The sequence below is a fragment of the Panthera leo genome, chromosome B3, assembly GCF_018350215.1.
Source record: "Panthera leo isolate Ple1 chromosome B3, P.leo_Ple1_pat1.1, whole genome shotgun sequence".
In the NCBI taxonomy this organism is placed as follows: domain Eukaryota; kingdom Metazoa; phylum Chordata; class Mammalia; order Carnivora; family Felidae; genus Panthera; species Panthera leo.
Window position 1 is genome coordinate 70761643 of NC_056684.1, and position 19128 is coordinate 70780770.

Genomic DNA, 19128 nt, shown 5'->3' on the forward strand with positions numbered 1-19128 from the left:
GCTTGTTCCCTCTAGGCAAAGAAACTATATTCCGAAAAATAAAGACAATTCAGTTATTTGATTAACCTCAACATTTTTAAGCTCTATATTCAGTCCTCAGACTTCTCTATACCTGCACTATCCAACACAATAACCATTACCCACATGGGACTAAGGACCAGTTGAAATGTGACCAGTTCTTACAGCCACTCTGGAAAACAGTATGGACCTTCCTCAAAAAGTTAAAAATATAATTACCCTATGACCCAGCAATCGCACTACTAGGTGTTTACCCAAAGGATACAAAACTACAGATTCAGAGGGTCACATGCACTGCAATGTTTATATCAGCATTATCAGCAATAGTCAAATTATGGAAAGAGCCCAAATGTCTATGGACTGATGAATGGATAAAGAGGATGTGAGATAGATATAGGTATAGATGATATAGATATAGATATAGATAGATATAGATATAGATTAGATATAGATATAGATATAGATATATAGATATAGATATAGATATAGATATAGATATAGATATAGATATAGAAATATTAATCAGCCATCAAAAACAGTGAAATCTTGCCATTTGCAATGACATGGATGGAACTAGAGTATATTATGCTAAGCAAAATAAATCAGTCAGAGAAAGACAAACACCATATGATTTCACTCATGTGGAATTTAAGAAACAAAACAGATGAACATAAGGGAAGGGTAAAAGAGGGAGAGGGATGCAAACCACAAAAGACTCTTAACTATAGAGAACAAACTGAAATTAATTAATTAAAAATATACATATTGTATTGTATATATTTATTTCTCTATCTTTATTTCTGTCTCCTCATACTAGAATATGAACCTCATGAGAGCTAGATATCATACTCTACCCTCAATTCCCAGAGAAATGGCTAACACACTGTTGCAACTCAATAAATGTTTGTTGAATGAACCTGTAAATGAAATAAACAATTATTTGAGTTCCTACTATTAAAGAAGTCATTCTGGAACAGTGAAAAGATAGTATAACTTATATTCCCTGCTTCCAGGAAACTTACAATGTAACTGATAGGAAAGTAAAAAGTAACACAAATGAGGGGTGCCTGGGTGGCTCAGTCAGTTAAGCCTCTGACTTCGGCTCAGGTCATGATCTTTCGGTTTGTGAGTTCAAGCCCTGTGTCGGGCTCTCGGCAGACAGCTCAGAGCCTGGAGCCTGCCTTGGATTCTGTGTCTCCCTGTCTTTCCCTGTTCCTCCCCCCATTTGCATTCTTTCACTCTCACTCTCAAAAATAAATAAAGATTAAAAATTTTAAAAAAAGTAACACAAATGATATTGCAACAGATACATAAAAGGCAGTCTGATTACAAGTAAATATTCAACAAGCCTCAAAAACGCTATGAATTTAGAAAAGAATATTGGGCCCCTGGGTGGCTCAGTCGGTTAAGCATCTGACTTCGGCTCAGGTCATGATCTTATAGTTTGTGGGTTAGAGTCCCACATCAGGCTCTGTGCTGACAGCTCAGAGCCTGGAGCCTGCTTCAATTCTGTGTCTCCTTTCTCTGCCCCTACCCTGCTCATACTGTTTCTCACAAATGAATAAATGTTTAAAAAATGAATAAATGTTTTAAAAAATGAATAAATGTTTCTCACAAATGAATAAATGTTTAAAAAAATGTTTTTAATTGCTTTAAGAAAAGAATATTATGGTGAGGTATAGTGGACAAGAAACGTTTTTTAAGGAGAGCATGGCTGGTGCCTGAAAATGGGCAAGTTATTAGTAAAACAATTGTAAGCTCAGATTGTAAAACAAAGATTATACTACATTAATTAGGGAAAGTGAGTCAAACAGGAGTACTGGGACACATATTTACTAAGGTTCTAGTTTGAGGACAAGTTGAATTACACACAAACTAAACAATCTAGACACAACTAATCACATGTGACTTTTGCTAGCATAATCTCATCTAACTGCTGACCCTTTCTCTCTAGGGTGGCACCTCTCATAGGTAGCTGCTCAGAATCAGTCTTCATACTTTTCTGAATTCCTTTCACACTGGTGTTGTTCTCTGCGTTGGTGCCACTTGATTTCTGTTCCTTTTCTCAAGTGTCACATCTTCTCCAACTCACCATGCATTAAGATCGTTGTAACAGGGTAAAGATTTGCCACCCTTTTTTACAAACAGTCATCTATTATTACTATTCATGCTGTTTTCTATGCACTCCACAGGTCTGAAGGCTCATTACTCCATATTTGACTTTAATTTTCTTGGGCTCTTTTCTTGTTGTGAGTTCTTGTACTGTTTTTAGGGCCAGGATTTCCTTTTGGCGACCTATGCCAATGGCTGCTTTTAGGAGTTCTGAAACTGCTAAGACAATGGTTTTTCAAACTTTTCTGAATACAATCCACAGAAATAAATTTATTTTACATTGTGCCCATTACATACATACATATACAACTGAAACAGAAATTCCTTTAAAAAAATAACACCCGTATCACAAATAATGCATTTCTATCCTATCCTATTTCATTCCATTTCTAAGGACACATCTCACAAAGCCCCAAGATGAATGACTGGTGGGGTGATTCATTTCCTCTTGGTAGGCTGACAGTATCTGTGGTCTCTGTAATTTAATCACCTTCTAATGAACAGACTGAAAACTATTATTTATATATTCCTTGAGGGAAGATGGTTAAATTAAAGATGCCATTTGAAAGATTAGATTCACAGAAAACTACAACTCAAAACAGTCTTTTTCTCTTTAGTCTTTTTGTTTTCCTCACCATGGAATTCAAAAGTGCCCTTTCATTGCCAAATGCTATTTGCTCAATATTATTATGATTGTCGTCAGAAAAACTCATTACTATTCAAATTTGGTTGTACCAATTGTTTACAAAAATATCATTTATTGTGATCACCAAAAAGTGATTTCAAGTGGTTAGTCAACAGTTCTGTCTTATTTGCCTCCAGTCAGATTTATAAACATAGTGGCTTCTGGAAAGTTTGTATGCTCATCTTCCTTAGCTTTTTCATACTTGTCAAAGGTCCGTGTTATCAGTTGTTGAGTTTCATGAAGTCTAAAGTGATTAGAGAAGCTCTCCAGATCCGTCTTGTGCCAGGGACTACTGTCACCCACCCAAAGTTCATCGCCCTTTTCCGTAACTAAAAGAAGCCTGACTTTGTTCAGAGTAGCAATGAGTCCAGCTAAAAACGTTTGCTTTTTCAGCTTCCTTGCAGCTAGTTTGGTCATGTGACATAATTCCGGCCAATGAGAATTAGACTGGGGGTTTCTGAGGGGGCTTCTGCTTTCTGGGAACTAGAAGCTGCTGTTTCAAGCTCCTCCACCCTGGAATGGGGAAAAACCTGGATGTTTAGTGCCATCTTATAACTGAGTAACAAGTAGCAGAACGAGGACGATAAGTTAGATGTCATAGATCAGACAAAGAGCAGTATATAAATGTAACTATATATGTGTATGTATATATATTTATTTATATATATATGTTTATTTGAAATTTTATTTTTTAGAGTTGTTTGAGGTTCACAGTGATTTCCCATATGCCCCCTAACTGTGCACATACATAACCTCCCCCGTTATCAACACCCCCCACCAGAGTGGTATATTTGTTACAACTGATGAACATACATTGACATAGAATCATCACCCAGTGTCCATAGTCTACATTAGGGTTCACTCTTGGTGTTGTATATTCTTCTGGTTTGAACAAATTTATGATGACATAAAACCACCAAACAAAACAAAACAGAAGAATTTGGGATTTGTCTCCAAAGTTTGTATAAGTAGAAGGAGATAAGCATAAGGACTGATGGAAAAGAAGTTTAAGTTATGCCTATAAAGGCATGGAGTGCTAGAACCTAGACAAAAATGAAGGAGGACAACAAAGGATCACAGGGAAGATGCCACAGAACTTAATGACATTAAGATTGGGAATGAAAAGGTAAGGGATTTATGAAGGTTAAGATTTTAGGTTCAGGTTATAGATCAGTGGAGCCATTGACAAATAAGTATAGCTAGGGCTAATTTAAAAGGAGGTTATCAAATTTAGGATCAGACATTTGAATTAGGAGTGGACTTTCCTGAAAAAAATATATATCCATTAGACCTACCTCCTAAAATGAAAGCACTGGCAAAATGTGGGAGTCAAGCAAGTCATTATAATCTTACTGAGGATGCTTGTTGGTGCCCAAAACTATACTTAGAATTATGGAATATGTAAAAGTAGTGCTTTAAAACTGTTCCTGAGGGGGACCTAGGTGGCTCAGTTGGTTGAGCATCTGACTTCAGCTCAGGTCATGATCTCATGGTTCATGAGATCAAGCCCCACATTGGGCTCAGTGCTGTCAGTGCAGAGCCTTCCTCTGTCACTCTCTCTCTCTCTTCCCCTCCCACACTTGTGCTCTCCCAAAAATTAATGAAACCTTTTTTTTAAGAAAGTTTAAAATTGTCCCCAATATTGAGGGTTTTTTTTAAAAAACTGGTTAATTATGTGTGTGATTGCAATACATTCAACATTCGTTATTCTCTGAAAAGAACAACTGGCTCTGATGAAAGCAGAATTTGAAAATGTTGAAAGACATCAAGTAGTATTTAATTAAAACCAAAAGAAACTAAAAAACTCAATTATAGAGGAATACATGAAAATCTTACCAAGTTGTATTTCAAACTAACTGTATCTAAGGTAACTGCAACATAAGAATAATAACTTCCTAAGACTTAAATCATGAGTCTAGTGAATTTTTAAAAATCATCCTCCCAATATATGAAAATAAAATAAAATGAAGGGAAAAAACCATAATCTCATTTTTGTTACCTTCCAGCCTCCTAGACTTGCCGTATACTAAATTCAACTTTTGAATCCTTTAGCGATTTCCCATAATAACACATTCAGAATTTTCTTGAGTGCCTCTTTCATATCTTTGTTCCAGAAGTTGTAAATCAAGGGATTAAAGAGTGGGGTTGCAAAAGCATAGAACAAGGTCACAAATTTCTGCATCCCAGGATAGTCCCCAGAACCTGGGCTAATGTACATCACCATGACTGAACCATAGAACAGACACACCACAGCAAGGTGGGAGGCACAAGTAAAGAAAGCCTTATGCCTTCCTGAGCCTGGGGGCACCTATAACACCACACTCAAGACAGAGAAGTAAGTGCCATGTACAGGAAAGTGAGAAAGATGATGAGAGAGCTATTGATACCACAGATTTGAGTAATTTCACATACTGGAGCACAGGACAATGTCAGCAAAAGTGCAAGATCACAGAGAAAATGGTCAGTGGTGTTTGGACCACAGAAAGGCACCTGAGATATTAGAGTCAAAGGAGTCAGTAACCAGAGAAAGCCCCTACCCAGCAGAAGACCACTAACTGAGTGCATAGGTGGTGGGTCATTATGGTAGGATAGCGGAAAGGTCTACAAATGGCAAGTAATCAATCAAAAGACATCACTGACAGAAATAAGCCCTCAGCGGCACACATCGAAAAGAAGTAGAACTGGAGCAGGCAGCCAGCATAGGAGATACTCTTAGTCTGGGAGATGATGTTGGCCAACATTTTGGGCACATCAGAACTGACATAGCAGATCTCCAGGAAGGAGAAGTTGGCCAGGAGGATGTACATGGGTGTGTGGAGTTTCCGGCTTGACCACACGGCACAGATGATGGATGTGTTCCCCATGAGAGTCAGAAGGTAGATGAGGGAGAAGATGACAAAGAGGAGGATCTGGATCTCCCTGCGGCATGGGAAGCCCAGGAGGATGAACTCACTCACAGACCCAGAGATGTTAGTAGTCTCCACAGTCCTTATTAGTGTGACCTGTGGACGTGACAGAAGACTGTAAGAACCAAAGAAATATTAACACTATTTTTCTTCTTTCTTTGTCCTGGTGAAGAGATACATGCTTGTTTTCCTCAATTCAGGCTTGTGATATTACTAACTTCCCTTTGGAAGGGTGAGTTCTTTCCTTTTCATCTCCTTCCCTCTCTCATTTATTCAATAAACATGTATTATGTACATATTATTGCCAGGCACTGTTCTGGGAGATAGCAAAAAAGTGATGAATAAAAATGCAGAGTCCCTGCTCTTTTGTAACTTATGTCAAATATATTTTGTTCAAAGCAACTTCAAACAATACATTCATGGCTCCAGAATTTCTACATAAAAGGAGTTTAGGAGCTTAAATCTGATTGGAAGAGATCTGAGGAGATTGACCTTGGAATCACATTTGCATAGAAAGGAAATTGTTTTTACTTAGAATATGTTTATTTGTGGGAAATTCATAGGGAGCCCCATACATCCCTCCACCTATATCATGGTGCTGCCACTGACACTGTAACAGCATATGACAAATCAGAACAAAATATTTTCTCGTCACGAGACATGATTATACTCAGTTGGAAAAAATAAGGAAAGGCTTTAGCAAAAGGTCAGTGACGGAGGCAGAACATTAATAGCATATACTAATGATAATGTGAAAAGATTTGGCTATAAGACGTTGTGTTTAGAGAAAAGCCCAAAAGAGTGAAAATTAGAGTACTTGTTAAGGAACAGTGGGATACAATTTTCACAGATTGGGCCACTTAGCAGAGGACTCACTCACTGCCAGTCTAATTCAGGCTTCATTTGCTAGTCAATGGAAAACAATTGGAGCTAGACTAGTACAAGAACACAAGGATCAAAGGTTTATGGAAGCTACATTTGCAAGACAATTAGAGGGTAATGAATTTGCAGTAAGTAAACTATTAGAAAGCAGTTTCAGTAGCCCAAAGAAAAAGCCTGAAGAGCCTGACTTAGGGTAATGTATAAGCAAAAAGATACCAGGAATGGATTCAAGAGACATGCAATGGTAGACACCTAACCTCCTAGGCTTTAAAATCAGTACAGGTAATGAAATGTTCCTCAGGAACTGAGAAGACACAGAAAAGAGACCTCACGTTCCATTTGCCACAGTAATACTCTTTAGATCTCTTCTGATTGTTCTCTCACCTGGGATGCCTCACAGGAGAGAGCCACTCTGAACATCCTGGCTCCTTCTGTTCCCACACGTCAACATGCTGAAGACAAGTGTTCCTTTCCTTGCCGTTCCTCGCCTTTGGGTCTCTCTCTGAGCCCACTTCATTCCCCAGTCCCCTGTTTTCTTTTGACTCCTTTGAATCTGAGTATTACACCTCATTAAATAAATTAGCTTCCACTTACAAAGTTTTCCTCTCCTACAAGCCACACATAATGGGTGTTGATCTGCTATGTTGTCACTCATGTGAAAGAGAACAGTAAACAAGAGAGGCATCTAAATTGTTGCCAGTGTTTTAAAGAAAAATTGATCCCTTTTCCTGTTGGCTAAGAATACAGTCCTTTTCAACAGATGAATAGAGGGGAAAGAAAAAATAGAGAGAGAGGCAAACTATAAGAAACTCTTAATGATAGAGAACAGACTAAGGGTTGTTGGAGGGAGGTGGGTGGGGGATGGGCTAAATGGGTGACGGGTACTGAGGAGGGCCCTTGTGATGAGCACTGGATGTTATGTGTAAGTGATGAATCACCAAATTCTACTCCTAAAACCAATATTATACCATATGTTAACTAACTAGAATTTAAATAAAAACTTGAAACATTTTTTTAAAAAGTAAAAAAATGAACTATTTCCGTATAAAAAGAAAAGAAAAAGAAACTAGAAACTTAGAAAAACCTTCTACCCTCAAAGAACAGTTCTTCTGAAGGTGACCTGCAAAGACAGAATGATAATTTAATGAAAACATTTCTTTAATCCCATGTCTAATATGGTTTGTATAAGAGGAATGGTGTTTGCAAAGGAAAATAATCATGAAAATTTTGCTCCATTTTCCTATCAATAGATAAAACAAAATGGACATTGAGACACAGGAAAGAAGTTATTGTTCCATGTGCCCAGACCTACTTATCCCAGTGCAGCCCAGAAGTCGGAGATGTCAGCTCCTTGGTAGGACGCTTTTTGGTTCCTTTCTTTACAAAGATCCCTTTCAGGTTTTACTCAGAGAATAAAACAAGCCACAAATCTTTCCATTCCCCATTACTTATCCTTTCTAGACTCTGAAGCCTGTCTCTGGAGACCTCAACCCCAGGAGCAATGGAGGCAATTAACGTGCATCATACAGACTTGAGCATGTTTCACCCTCAGTGATTATCATATCGAGGATGAAAACTACACGAATGTGCACACATTCATAGGTGCACTCACAAATACACACACGTATGCACATATACACACATATTCCAAGCTAACATAGTATTATTCCTTCCAGAGTTTCCTCTCCTAGCCTTAAGAAACTACTTTTTTTTTTAATTTTTGTTTATTTTTGAGAGCCAGAGTGCAAGAGAGCATGTATGAGCAGGAGAGGGGCCGGGAGTGACAGAGAATCCCAAGCAGGCTCCATGCTGTCGGTGCAGAGCCCAATGCAGGGCTTGAATTTAGGAACTGTGAGATCATGATCCAGGCAGAAATCAAGAGTCAAATGCTTAACCAAATGAGCCACCTAGGCACCCCCTTAATAAATTACTTCTTAGCTAAAAAATTTGCTTGACATCAGATGCTTTCATGTCATTACTTTCAAGCTTTGTTAGACCTAGAGTCTCCCGTTCCTGTTGTCTAAATGACAGTTTAAAGATCCTGTCCACTATATCCTTAATGAGCCTATTAAACATCTACAGCATCTCCATACTTTTCAAACTGCTTATCCCTACATGTAGATCACATAGGATGGATGTTGGTCAACTAAGAAGTTAAAACACTGACAGACAAATTCATTTCCTCTTCTTCAAGTCAATAATATATTTTTTAAGGCTCCCTTGGAGGTATGTATGCTCATGTAACTGAGTTCTAGTTAGTAGAATGTAATTAAAATTGATGTGTAACACTTGAAGCTTTATCCAGACATCATCCTTGATGATCTTGGATATAATTAAGTATGTTGACCTAGGAAGCTAAGTTTTGAAGATGATGAAGACAAGGATGGAAAATACCTTGAATTCCAGAATCATCATTTGAAAAACAATCATCTGTCAATCAGGAACACCCATCTGGATTTTAAGTAACCAGTGAATATGTTTCATATTTGTTTTTACAATTTTTTAAGTTTAATTTATTTTGAGAGAGAGCATGACAGAGACAGAGAGAGAGAATATGAACGCTGACAGTGCAGAGCTCCATGCAGGGCTTGATTTCACAATGGTAAGATCGTGACCTGAACCAAAATCAAGAGCTGGACACTTAACCAACTGAGCCACGCAGGTGCCCCAAAACTTTTCATATTTGATCCACTAAAAAATAAGGTTGTTTGGAGAATAATGTGACTAATTGAATTAAATATTTACTTTTTGATAAATATATGAAAACAATCTGTGGTTGACTATATTAAAATGTATATATTTGTGGGCTTATTCCCTTCAATTTTCTAATTCTAAAATGGCACAAATTAAAAAACAATGTTTATGAAGGATAAATTCTGAGAAATAAAAATTGTGAGTCATAAAGTGAGAGCATTTTAGATTTAGGTCAATGTAGCCACATTTCCCTCCAAAGACATTTCAGAGCTTTCTTCAGCACTATTACTTTTCTCTCTGTCTTTAGCAGCAAGACCTAGCTTTTCATACTGTGCTGCTGGCCTAGTTCTGCAAACTGGGCATTATAAATGAATATAGCAACACTATTTTATAGCTCCATTATGATGATGTATGTCAAAATCAACTGAACGAATATGGAACATATCCTTAAGACTTTTTTCATCCAAGGTGACCCAATGTCTACCCTTCAAACCTACAATGTACATCCTCAAGAACACAAAGCTAATCGCCACACTAAACAAAAACCTGGGGAACTGTATTAACTGCCCACACACCATTATAAAACCAACCTAGCTCTCTTGCTATTTTAATAGCACATACGAGGGATGTAAGATTCTTCAGAACTCACTAGATCTGTTACTAAACCAGGTTATTACTCTTAGAACTCTCACAAACCTTACACATCATACATTTGTTGGAGAATTTTTTTAAATTTTTTTTTATATTTCAGAATTTAGTTTTGAGAGAGAAAGAGTGCAAGCAGGGGAGGGGCAGAGAAAGAGGGAGACACAGAATCTGAAGCAGGCTCCAGGCTCTGAGCTGTCAGCACAGAGCCCAATGCAGGGCTTGAACCCATGAACAGTGACGTCATAACCTGAGCCGAAGTCGGACACTTAACCAACTGAGCCACACAGGCACCCCAAGAATTGTTATATTCTAATCTCTTAAGATAGGTTCCCATATTCTAGAACATAGCTTTTTAACCTCTTTACAAAGAGTAGTTTCAGGGCGCCTGGGTGGCTCAGTTGGTTGAGCATCTGACTTCGGCTCTCAGGTCATGATCTCACAGTTTGTGAGTTCAAGCCCTGCGTTGGGCTCTGTGCTGACAGCTCGGAGCCTGGAGCCTGCTTCAGGTTCTGTGTCTCCCTCTCTCTCTGCCCCTCCCCAGCTCGCAATCTCTCTCTCCCTCTCTTTCTCATAAATAAACATTTTTTAAAAAAATTTTTAAAGAGTAGTTTCTGCTGGCTCATAACAGCTGTAAAACACTTAACACAGACTTTGTCATAACTTCAATATGCAAGAGCAAAAAGCCTCCATGGAAATATGCTACAAAACATAGGGCTTGAGGTAAGGTAAAGGAGTTGCTGTTGTTATTATCATTGTTATCCTTCCTTTTTAAATGGTTCTCAGATGGCAAGTCAAATATGTGGTCAAAGCCCAGAGATCTTTCCACTGTTTAGAGTCTATGGTGAAAGAAAGGCTCAGAATTTCCATTTGGGCATGTTCAATTAGGAATGAAATATGATTTTAATTGAACACCTTCCCAACTGCAACTTCAAACTACTAACCTTAAACTCTGACAATGTTAATATAAAACAGAGATTTCCCACCTTGACTGTAAGACTCTGAGATGTCAGCTATGTTTTCAAGAGGAATTGTGAAATTCTCGAAAGATTGAGTCAATACCATTAATTTGAATTCATCTTCTCCTTAAAGTTAATTGGATTGCTTACACTATGTTTGATGAAAGATGGAGCTATACTGTGGCACTCAGTGATACAGAATCTAAACAAAGATGCCAAATTTTCAAAAATGCATGTCTGATTATATCATTCTTTTGCTTTCAATTCTTAAATATTTCCTTCTCTGCTACAGGATCAAGTTCAACCTCTTTAGTGTCTCTAAGTTCCTGCCTCCCTAAGTTCAACTCCTTTCAGGATCCCCCCATTCATTCTAAACTCAGCAATACTCCTTCTGCTTGTAATGTCATCATTCACCTTCCTCCTTCCCTTCTATCCAAAGAACTTCCAGCTTGTCCTTCAAGATTCAGATGATTTATCAGGTTCTCTGTGAACTCTTCTTTGACACTTCCCACCAACACTTTCCTAACCTATACTTAGTCCAACACTCTTCTGTGTTCCTCTGGCACACTATGCATTCCTCTCTCTTAGCATTTTTCATTGGAATTAACACATCTATGCCCACATAAGTCAGAATTCCTCAAGAACAAGGATCCTATCATATGTATCCGTGTTTTGCCAATACCAAGTGTGCTGCCTGGAAGACTTTGTAGGCCCCAGAGTTCCATGTGTAAGACCACACATCCTCTGGCCTCCACACCACCATCAGCAAGACTAAAGAGAAGCAGCAAAGCTCTACCGTCTCCTGGTAAAGTTACCCTCATCTCCCTCCCCATCAACCTTTCTACACTGTCTGCTGTGAAGACAGCATCAGTACATTGCCTTCTCCCAAAATGGCTATGATCTCACTCCACTAGTAACAAAGAGAGTCTTCCTTGTCTCTTTTGCTGCTTCCAGGTTTTTATCCCTCCTTCCTCTCTAAAAGCTATGTTTTCTTTATAAACCACAATTTCTTTATCCATTCATCAGTTGATGGACATTTAGGCTCTTTCCATAATTTGGCTATTGTTGAGAGTGCCGCTATAAACATTGGGGTACAGGTGCCCCTATGCATCAGTACTCCTGTATCCCTTGGATAAATTCCTAGCAGTGCTATTGCTGGGTCATAGGGTAGGTCTATTTTTAATTAAAGTTCAATATCCCTTTAGAGGAAGAGGACAAAGAGGAACGGAGACAGAATAAAGAAAAGACAAGAAGTCATTTATCTAAGGTTACTTACTGAAAGCTCCCAATCTACTAACCATAATCCACCCCATCCACACCCACTCTCATTACAAAGGAGAACATAAGAAGCCACAGAAGAGCACTGTCCATTATGGTAACCACTAGCTAGCTGTGGCTACTGGCACTCAAAATATGACTGGTCCATATTGAGATGTACTGTAAGTATGAAATTCAGCCCCATTCTCAAGATTTAGTATACAAAAAACTAATACAAAATATCTGGTTAATAATTTTATATTGATTACAAGTTAAAACATTTTTATATTGAACTAATGGGTCATTAAAATTAATTTCACTGTTTCTTTTCCCTTTTTGTGTGGTAGAAAATTTTACATTATACATGTTGCTTGCATGTGTCGCTCATCTATTTCTGGGATGGGTATGTAAGATCAAGTCCACCTGAGGTGTGCAGTGCTAGACAGAGAGAGAAAGACAGATACCATATTATTTCATTCATATGTGGAATTTAAGAAACAAAACAGATGAACATAGGGGAAGGAGGAAAAAGAGAGGCAAACAAACCACAAGAGACTCTTAATCATAGAGAACAAACTGAGGGTTGATGGAGGGAGGTGGGTGATGGATGGGCTAATGGGTTTTGGGTACTCAGGAGGGCACTTGTGATGAGCACTGGGTGTTATATGTAAGTGATGAATCACTAAATTCTACTCCTGAAACCAATATTATACTATATGTTAACTAACTAGAATTTAAATAAAAACTTGAAAAAAAAGAAAAGCATACAGACAGAGGATGAGCTCTCTTCCTCCTTGAGGTCAGGCACATCACAACTCTGGCTCACAGTGGGGGAGGAATTTGACACCTGGCAGAAGCCAGTCAGCTCAGCTAGGAGGTACTTCAGACCCTCAGGAGAGGTTCTGCTATGTGATCTAAAGACTTGGCAACACTGAGCAGCCTCAGAGCAAATTTCTCCATGTGCCAAGGGTTTGCACACCTCAGGCCAGAACCAAAATTATTCCTTTCTTTAATTTTATCCCTGGTGATAATGCAGTTTCTAACAATCATGAGCACTAGGGTAGAAGAAACTCCCTGAGGTGAAAGTCTGCCCTTGGAGGGGGGGGGGGGGTGGCTGCCTCCTTGAGACCACTCTCTGTGTCCTCAAAGAGCAAAACAAAGGGGCAGGCACCTTGTGGGGCAGAGCAATGATAGAGCTGGGGAGTGGAGAAATATTCGTGACCTGAAGGGAAAAAATCCTATCCTATCTGTAGTTTCAATTACTGAGAAAAAGCTGTAACAGCAACATCACAAGATGGAAAGAAAATGCACACACAGACAAGACTGCAGCAGCAGGTGTTGCTGGAAAAGAATATAATGAAAATGCTAACATTATAACAATCAAAAAGACAAAAACAAAAACAAAACTGACATTGGTAATGCGCTTTACATTTCAAAATTATTTTTAATTGTGGTAAAGTATATATCACATGACATTTAACAAATCTTAATATTTTAAGTGCACAGTTCAGTGGCATTAAGCACATTCACATTGTTGAGCAACCATTACCACCACTGGTCTCCAGAATTCTTCATCTTCCAAAACAGGAAATGTGTATCCATTAAACAATTATTCTCCATCCCCCTTCCCCAGCCCCTGGCAACCACCATTCTACTTCCTATCTCTATGAATTTGACTGCTCTAGGAACCTTATAAAAGTGAGATTATACAGTCTTTGTCATTTTGTGAGAAGCTGGTGCATCCATGTTTCAGAATTTTCTTTCTTTTTTTTTAACGTTTTATTTTTGAGAGAGAGAAGTCAGAGCACAAGTGGGGGAGGGGCAGAGAGAGAGGGAGACACAGAATTTGAAGCAGGCTCCAGACTCTGAGCTGTCAGCACAGAGCCCGACACAGGGCTCAAACTCATGAACCTTGAAATCATGACCTTAGCCAAAGTCAGACGCTTAACCGACTAAGCCACCCAGGCACCCCAGAATTTCCCTTCTTTTTATAAGGCTGAATAATATTACAGTGTTTGTATATATCACATTTTGTTGATCCATTCATCTGTAGATGGACATTTGACTGCTTTCATCTTTTGACTGTACTTTGCATTTTACAAATACTTTTACACATGATTGATCACTTGATCCACATAAAACCTCCAAAGTGTCCTTTTTAAAAATTGGGAATGAAGGCTTTGATTCACTGAGGTGGAACCAGAACACAGTCTTCATCAATCTTTGTCCAACAAATCATTGTCATCATCTTCATAACACAAAGAAATGTGGGGAGGAGGTGGAGCAAAAATTATTCTTGTTTTGGTTTGTATTTACATAGACCTCCTTCAAGAAACAAAACTTTTTTTCCTTAAAAATAGACTGTTTTTTCTTTATATAAATATAATATGATTATCATTTCACAGTTTGACAAAAGAAACTGCTGAAGCTCTTACTTGACAATGATAGCTAATGATAATAAATTTGGATATAATTGTTATTAATAATAGTATATTATCATGTCATATAATATTTATTGAGAGCCAGGCTCTATTTTAAATGATCCCATATAGTAAGTCATTTAATCTCAAACACTCTATAATATAGATATGATTATTAAGGTCATCTCCAATTAAAATTGGAAAAACAGATAACTCAAATAGCAGATACTCAAATAACAATTTGAGTAACTTGACCATACTCACTCAATCAATACAGAATGCAGACAAGCTTGGAATTTTAAGGAATTCTCATGTGGACACATTTATTCTAGATCTAGCTCCTTTTCCTACTTTTAAGTATAATTTTTCTATATTCTTTATAACAGAACTCAAAAGGAATTTATTGCACTATGCCATCTCCCATTCAGGAATTATTTCTAAACTTTACACATAACTTTCCTCAGGGCAACTTTCATCTCCTTATTCCTGAGGCTGTAGATCAGAGGGTTTAAAAGTGGAGTTGCAATTGAGTATAACATGGTCAAGAACTTCTGCATACCAGGCTGATTGGCTGCCCCTGGGCTTACATACATCACCATGACTGAGCCATAAAATAGGGACACCACTATCAGGTGGGAAGCACACGTGGAGAAGGCTTTTTTCCTACCTGAACCTTCGGGAACCTGAACCACAGCTCGAAGGACCAGTGTGTAGGACACAAGGATATAGATCAAAGTGATGAATGTTATCACAGCACTGAAAATGCTACAAGTCAGAGTTGTCTTGGGGACAGGTAAACATGATATGGCCAGCATTGCCCCAAGATCACACAGGTAGTGGTCAATGACATTTGAACCACAAAATGGAACTTGGGAGATAAGTATGGCTGGGGTCACCAACCAGAGAAAGCCACCCACCCAGCAAGCAGACACAAGGGTTCCACAGACTTTCCCAGTCATTATGGTAGAATAGTGCAGTGGGTGGCAGATGGCAACATACCTATCTAATGCCATGAGGGCCAGAAAGAAGAGTTCTGTAGCACAAAGAGAGAGGAAGATGTAGAACTGTAAGATGCAGCCATTATAAGAGATGGTCTTGGTCTTGGATAGGAAGTTGAGCAACATGTTGGGTACACTGGAACTGATGTAGCAGATCTCCAGGAAAGAGAAGTTGGCCAATAAAGTATACATAGGGGTGTGGAGTTGCTGGTTCCACCACACAGCACAGATAATAGCACTGTTGCCCAACAAGGTCAAGATGTAGATGACAGAGAACAAAACAAAAAGGAGAACTTCTACTTCTTGACTACACGAGAAACCCAGGAGGCTGAATTCATGAATGACAGCAGTGACATTATTGTTAGGCAAAACATACATTTCTTTGCAACCTAGAATGTGCACAGATGTAATCAGAACTGCATAATAAGAATCTCCTATTTTATTCAGCCCTCCATACCTCAACTTCTCATCAGAACCAGGCAGTATTTTAAGTAGAGAAAAAATGGAATATTAATATTTAGTCAACATGAAGAATTTGTATCAAAATAGCTCTGTTATAAGACAAATAGAAAAAACACCACTGGTAATGTTACTTTAAATATTACTTTACTTTAAATGTTTTCTCTAGAGCTTTTTCTTCCAATTTTAGCCTCTACACTTCAACTGCTCACTTTATTTAACTCAAGTATAGCTAATAAGCTTTAGGAAGGAATTTATGCCCTCAAACTGCACTGAAATATTTTATTGCCAACATATCATTTCAATCAACATCACAAGATCCATAAATTCTCCCTATTTATCTACATTATTATAGAAGCTTGGTACATCACAATAAATGAATACATTAATTCATTATGTATTCATATGTATTCATTATCATCATATGAATCATAATTCATTCCATAAATGAATACATTAATTCATTAATTACTTTCCATTAAAGACTTGCATCCCCAGATGATTCCAGTGTGACAAAAACAATGCTCGGCTTTTGAGAACTACTATTTTACCATATGGGTGCCAGAGAAGTTTGAATTCAGGGAAGATTGTTTTAGAAGATTTGAATGGAGAGCAATGAAAGTAAAATATAGAGCTTAGACTACCAACTTAGAAGCACAATATGTAAGATAAAAGAGGGTTCATAAATAACTGAATGATAATTCAGCAATTCCCAGTCTAACTTAGGAATGTAGCATGTACTTTAAAAAAAATTAAATTAATTTATTTTAATTTGATTCAAATTATCCAATGTGGAATCCCTTTTATTCATGTTAGCTATATAGTATTTCAGTCCCTTTGCAAAATTTGCCAGTTTACTATTTTTTAAAATGATATCACATACTTTACATTTTAGTTGAAACAGGTTTTCCACCCATTTTTATTTTCTATGTATTTTATATCATTTTCCCTCAATTTTCATTTTAAATATATAGAGTTCAGTGAAAAAACAAAAAGCTTGACACCTTAATGTTTTCTGAGTAGAAAGTCAAAGTGACTGTTTAAGAATGAGGTGTCATGCACACTGGTGCAGCTGCTCTAGAAAACAGTGTGGAGGTTCCTCAAAAAATTAAAAATAGAACTGCTCTATGACCCAGCAATAGCACTGCTAGGAATTTACCCAAGGGGAGAGGGGAAAGTGAGTGATGGCCATTGAGGAGGGCACTTGTTGGGATGAACACTGGGTGTTGTATGGAAACCAATTTGACAATAAATTATATTTTTTAAAAAATGAGCTAAACTTAAAAAAAAATAATGAGGTGTCAGTTTTACCATAATTAGAAATGGGTTTTTTTTAGTTTTAAAGGAAAATAAAGAGTCAGAATTCAGAAAGACTTAACTGAAATCCTAGCCCTTTTTAATATAAGATTTATGACCTGCGACAAGTGACTTTCTCTTTCTCTGAGTTTCAATTTCTTTATCTGCAAAATCAGGGTAATAGTACCTACTGTTAACAAAATATAATCATGTTCATGAAGCACCTAACACAGTGCTTACCATAAAGTAAATGTTCAGTGTGGAAGGGCTCATTTTATTGCCATTTTATTTATTTATTACCATCAGCAAAATATGAGCTGGTTCTTCCTAAAAAGTATTTGTTTGAACCTAAAAAGAAAAAGAATATTCAGCTTTCATACACATTCTTCTCCTTTTGCATATTCAATCTTAGGAATGATATGAGATTAATGCACTTCCATGCCACTAACATTTGAAAACATGTTCTAAAATTGCATTTGGACCTCAGAATAAATCTCTCGATAAAAACATTATACCTTCATTACAGAATGGCCCACAGAAGCCCAATTTGATCATTGCAATCACTTTAATTACTCCTTACTCCTTGAATTGAGCCCCTTTTGACATTATTCTATACAATTTTCCTTTCTCTGATTCCAACTTGTTGGCTTATATTCTGCTTTCAGTCCCTTTCACACAGCACTTCAACTACAGATTTTGTTACAGATTTTCATGGGTTTCCCGAAATGAACGATTATTAGGAAAATTCTTCTTGGGGGGAAAAATCCATTTTAATTAAACTCATGAGTCCAGGCACAACTCTCTCCTCTACTGACTTACATACGTGAAAGCTGGGAGGGCATAAGTGAAATTGTGTCCCTAGGTCTGGACTGATAAAACTTTTTTTTATCTAGAGAAAAACTTCAAGATTTTAGAAATATTCAATAGTTTCCTGTGTCAAACAGTAATAAATCAGAGACAAGACTTGAACCCAGGTTTGTATGATCCCAAAGTCCATGATCAATATAACCCAAATAGATTGCTAGGTAAAGAAGCATAGAGAGAGTTTGATCAAATAGTAATGTCAGGAGGTCTGTCCCCTCCTCTGCCTGCTACAGGATACTGCATCGCCTGTGGTCTCCCCTCTCACTCTGACCTAAGACTAATAGGAACTAGTAACAGGAACACCCTCCCACCACCCTGTCCCATCTCAGCATCTTTTTCAGCATCCACCTGGATGAGCATGTTTTAAGCAAAGCAAACAATAAGCAGGACAGAACACTATATAATACAAAAGACCCTGATCACTGTGGTGATTGTGATTATACAAAAAAAACAGCAAGGTGATTTGGAGAGAGTGGGAAGCAATTTGGAGTGATTGTGGAGAAAGCTGGAGGAGCTTACCATGTTGAAGCTCTGTTACAAGGTGGATAATTATATGATCAGAGGAGATAATAAAATTATGAGACCTGTCAAAGAAAGCTGAGTTTTTCATAATACAAATGACTAAAACTTGGTTTAGAAATTTTTAAGAGGCAATAAGACCCTTAAGCTTGAAACATGTGAAAAATTTCACCAGGATTTGTTTTCTTGGATGTTTTCTTGTATGTGCAATAAGACCCTTAAGCTTGAAACATGTGAAAAATTTCACCAGGATTTGTTTTCTTGTATGTGAGGAATTTTACAGAGAGTAATGCTCATTTTCACAGGAATTCTATCAAAGAGAAAACTCATGGTGCCCATCCCATCTGGCCACTTTGCATAGGTGATATATCATCTGGTGAAATTCTCAATTAAGTGACTTCCTAAAGACATCTA

General features: G+C 37.6%; 1 protein-coding gene and 1 pseudogene across 1 annotated transcript; both read right to left on the minus strand.

The window, feature by feature from the left end:
• Positions 1–4847: 4847 nt before the first annotated feature.
• On the minus strand, positions 4848–11722 carry LOC122222591 (annotated as a pseudogene).
• Positions 11723–15015: 3293 nt separating this feature from the next.
• Positions 15016–15954, minus strand: LOC122222592 (olfactory receptor 11H6-like). The gene has a single exon (XM_042943161.1). The coding sequence runs from the start codon at positions 15952–15954 to the stop codon at positions 15016–15018; it is 939 nt and encodes a 312-aa protein (XP_042799095.1).
• Between the last annotated feature and the right edge of the window lie 3174 nt (positions 15955–19128).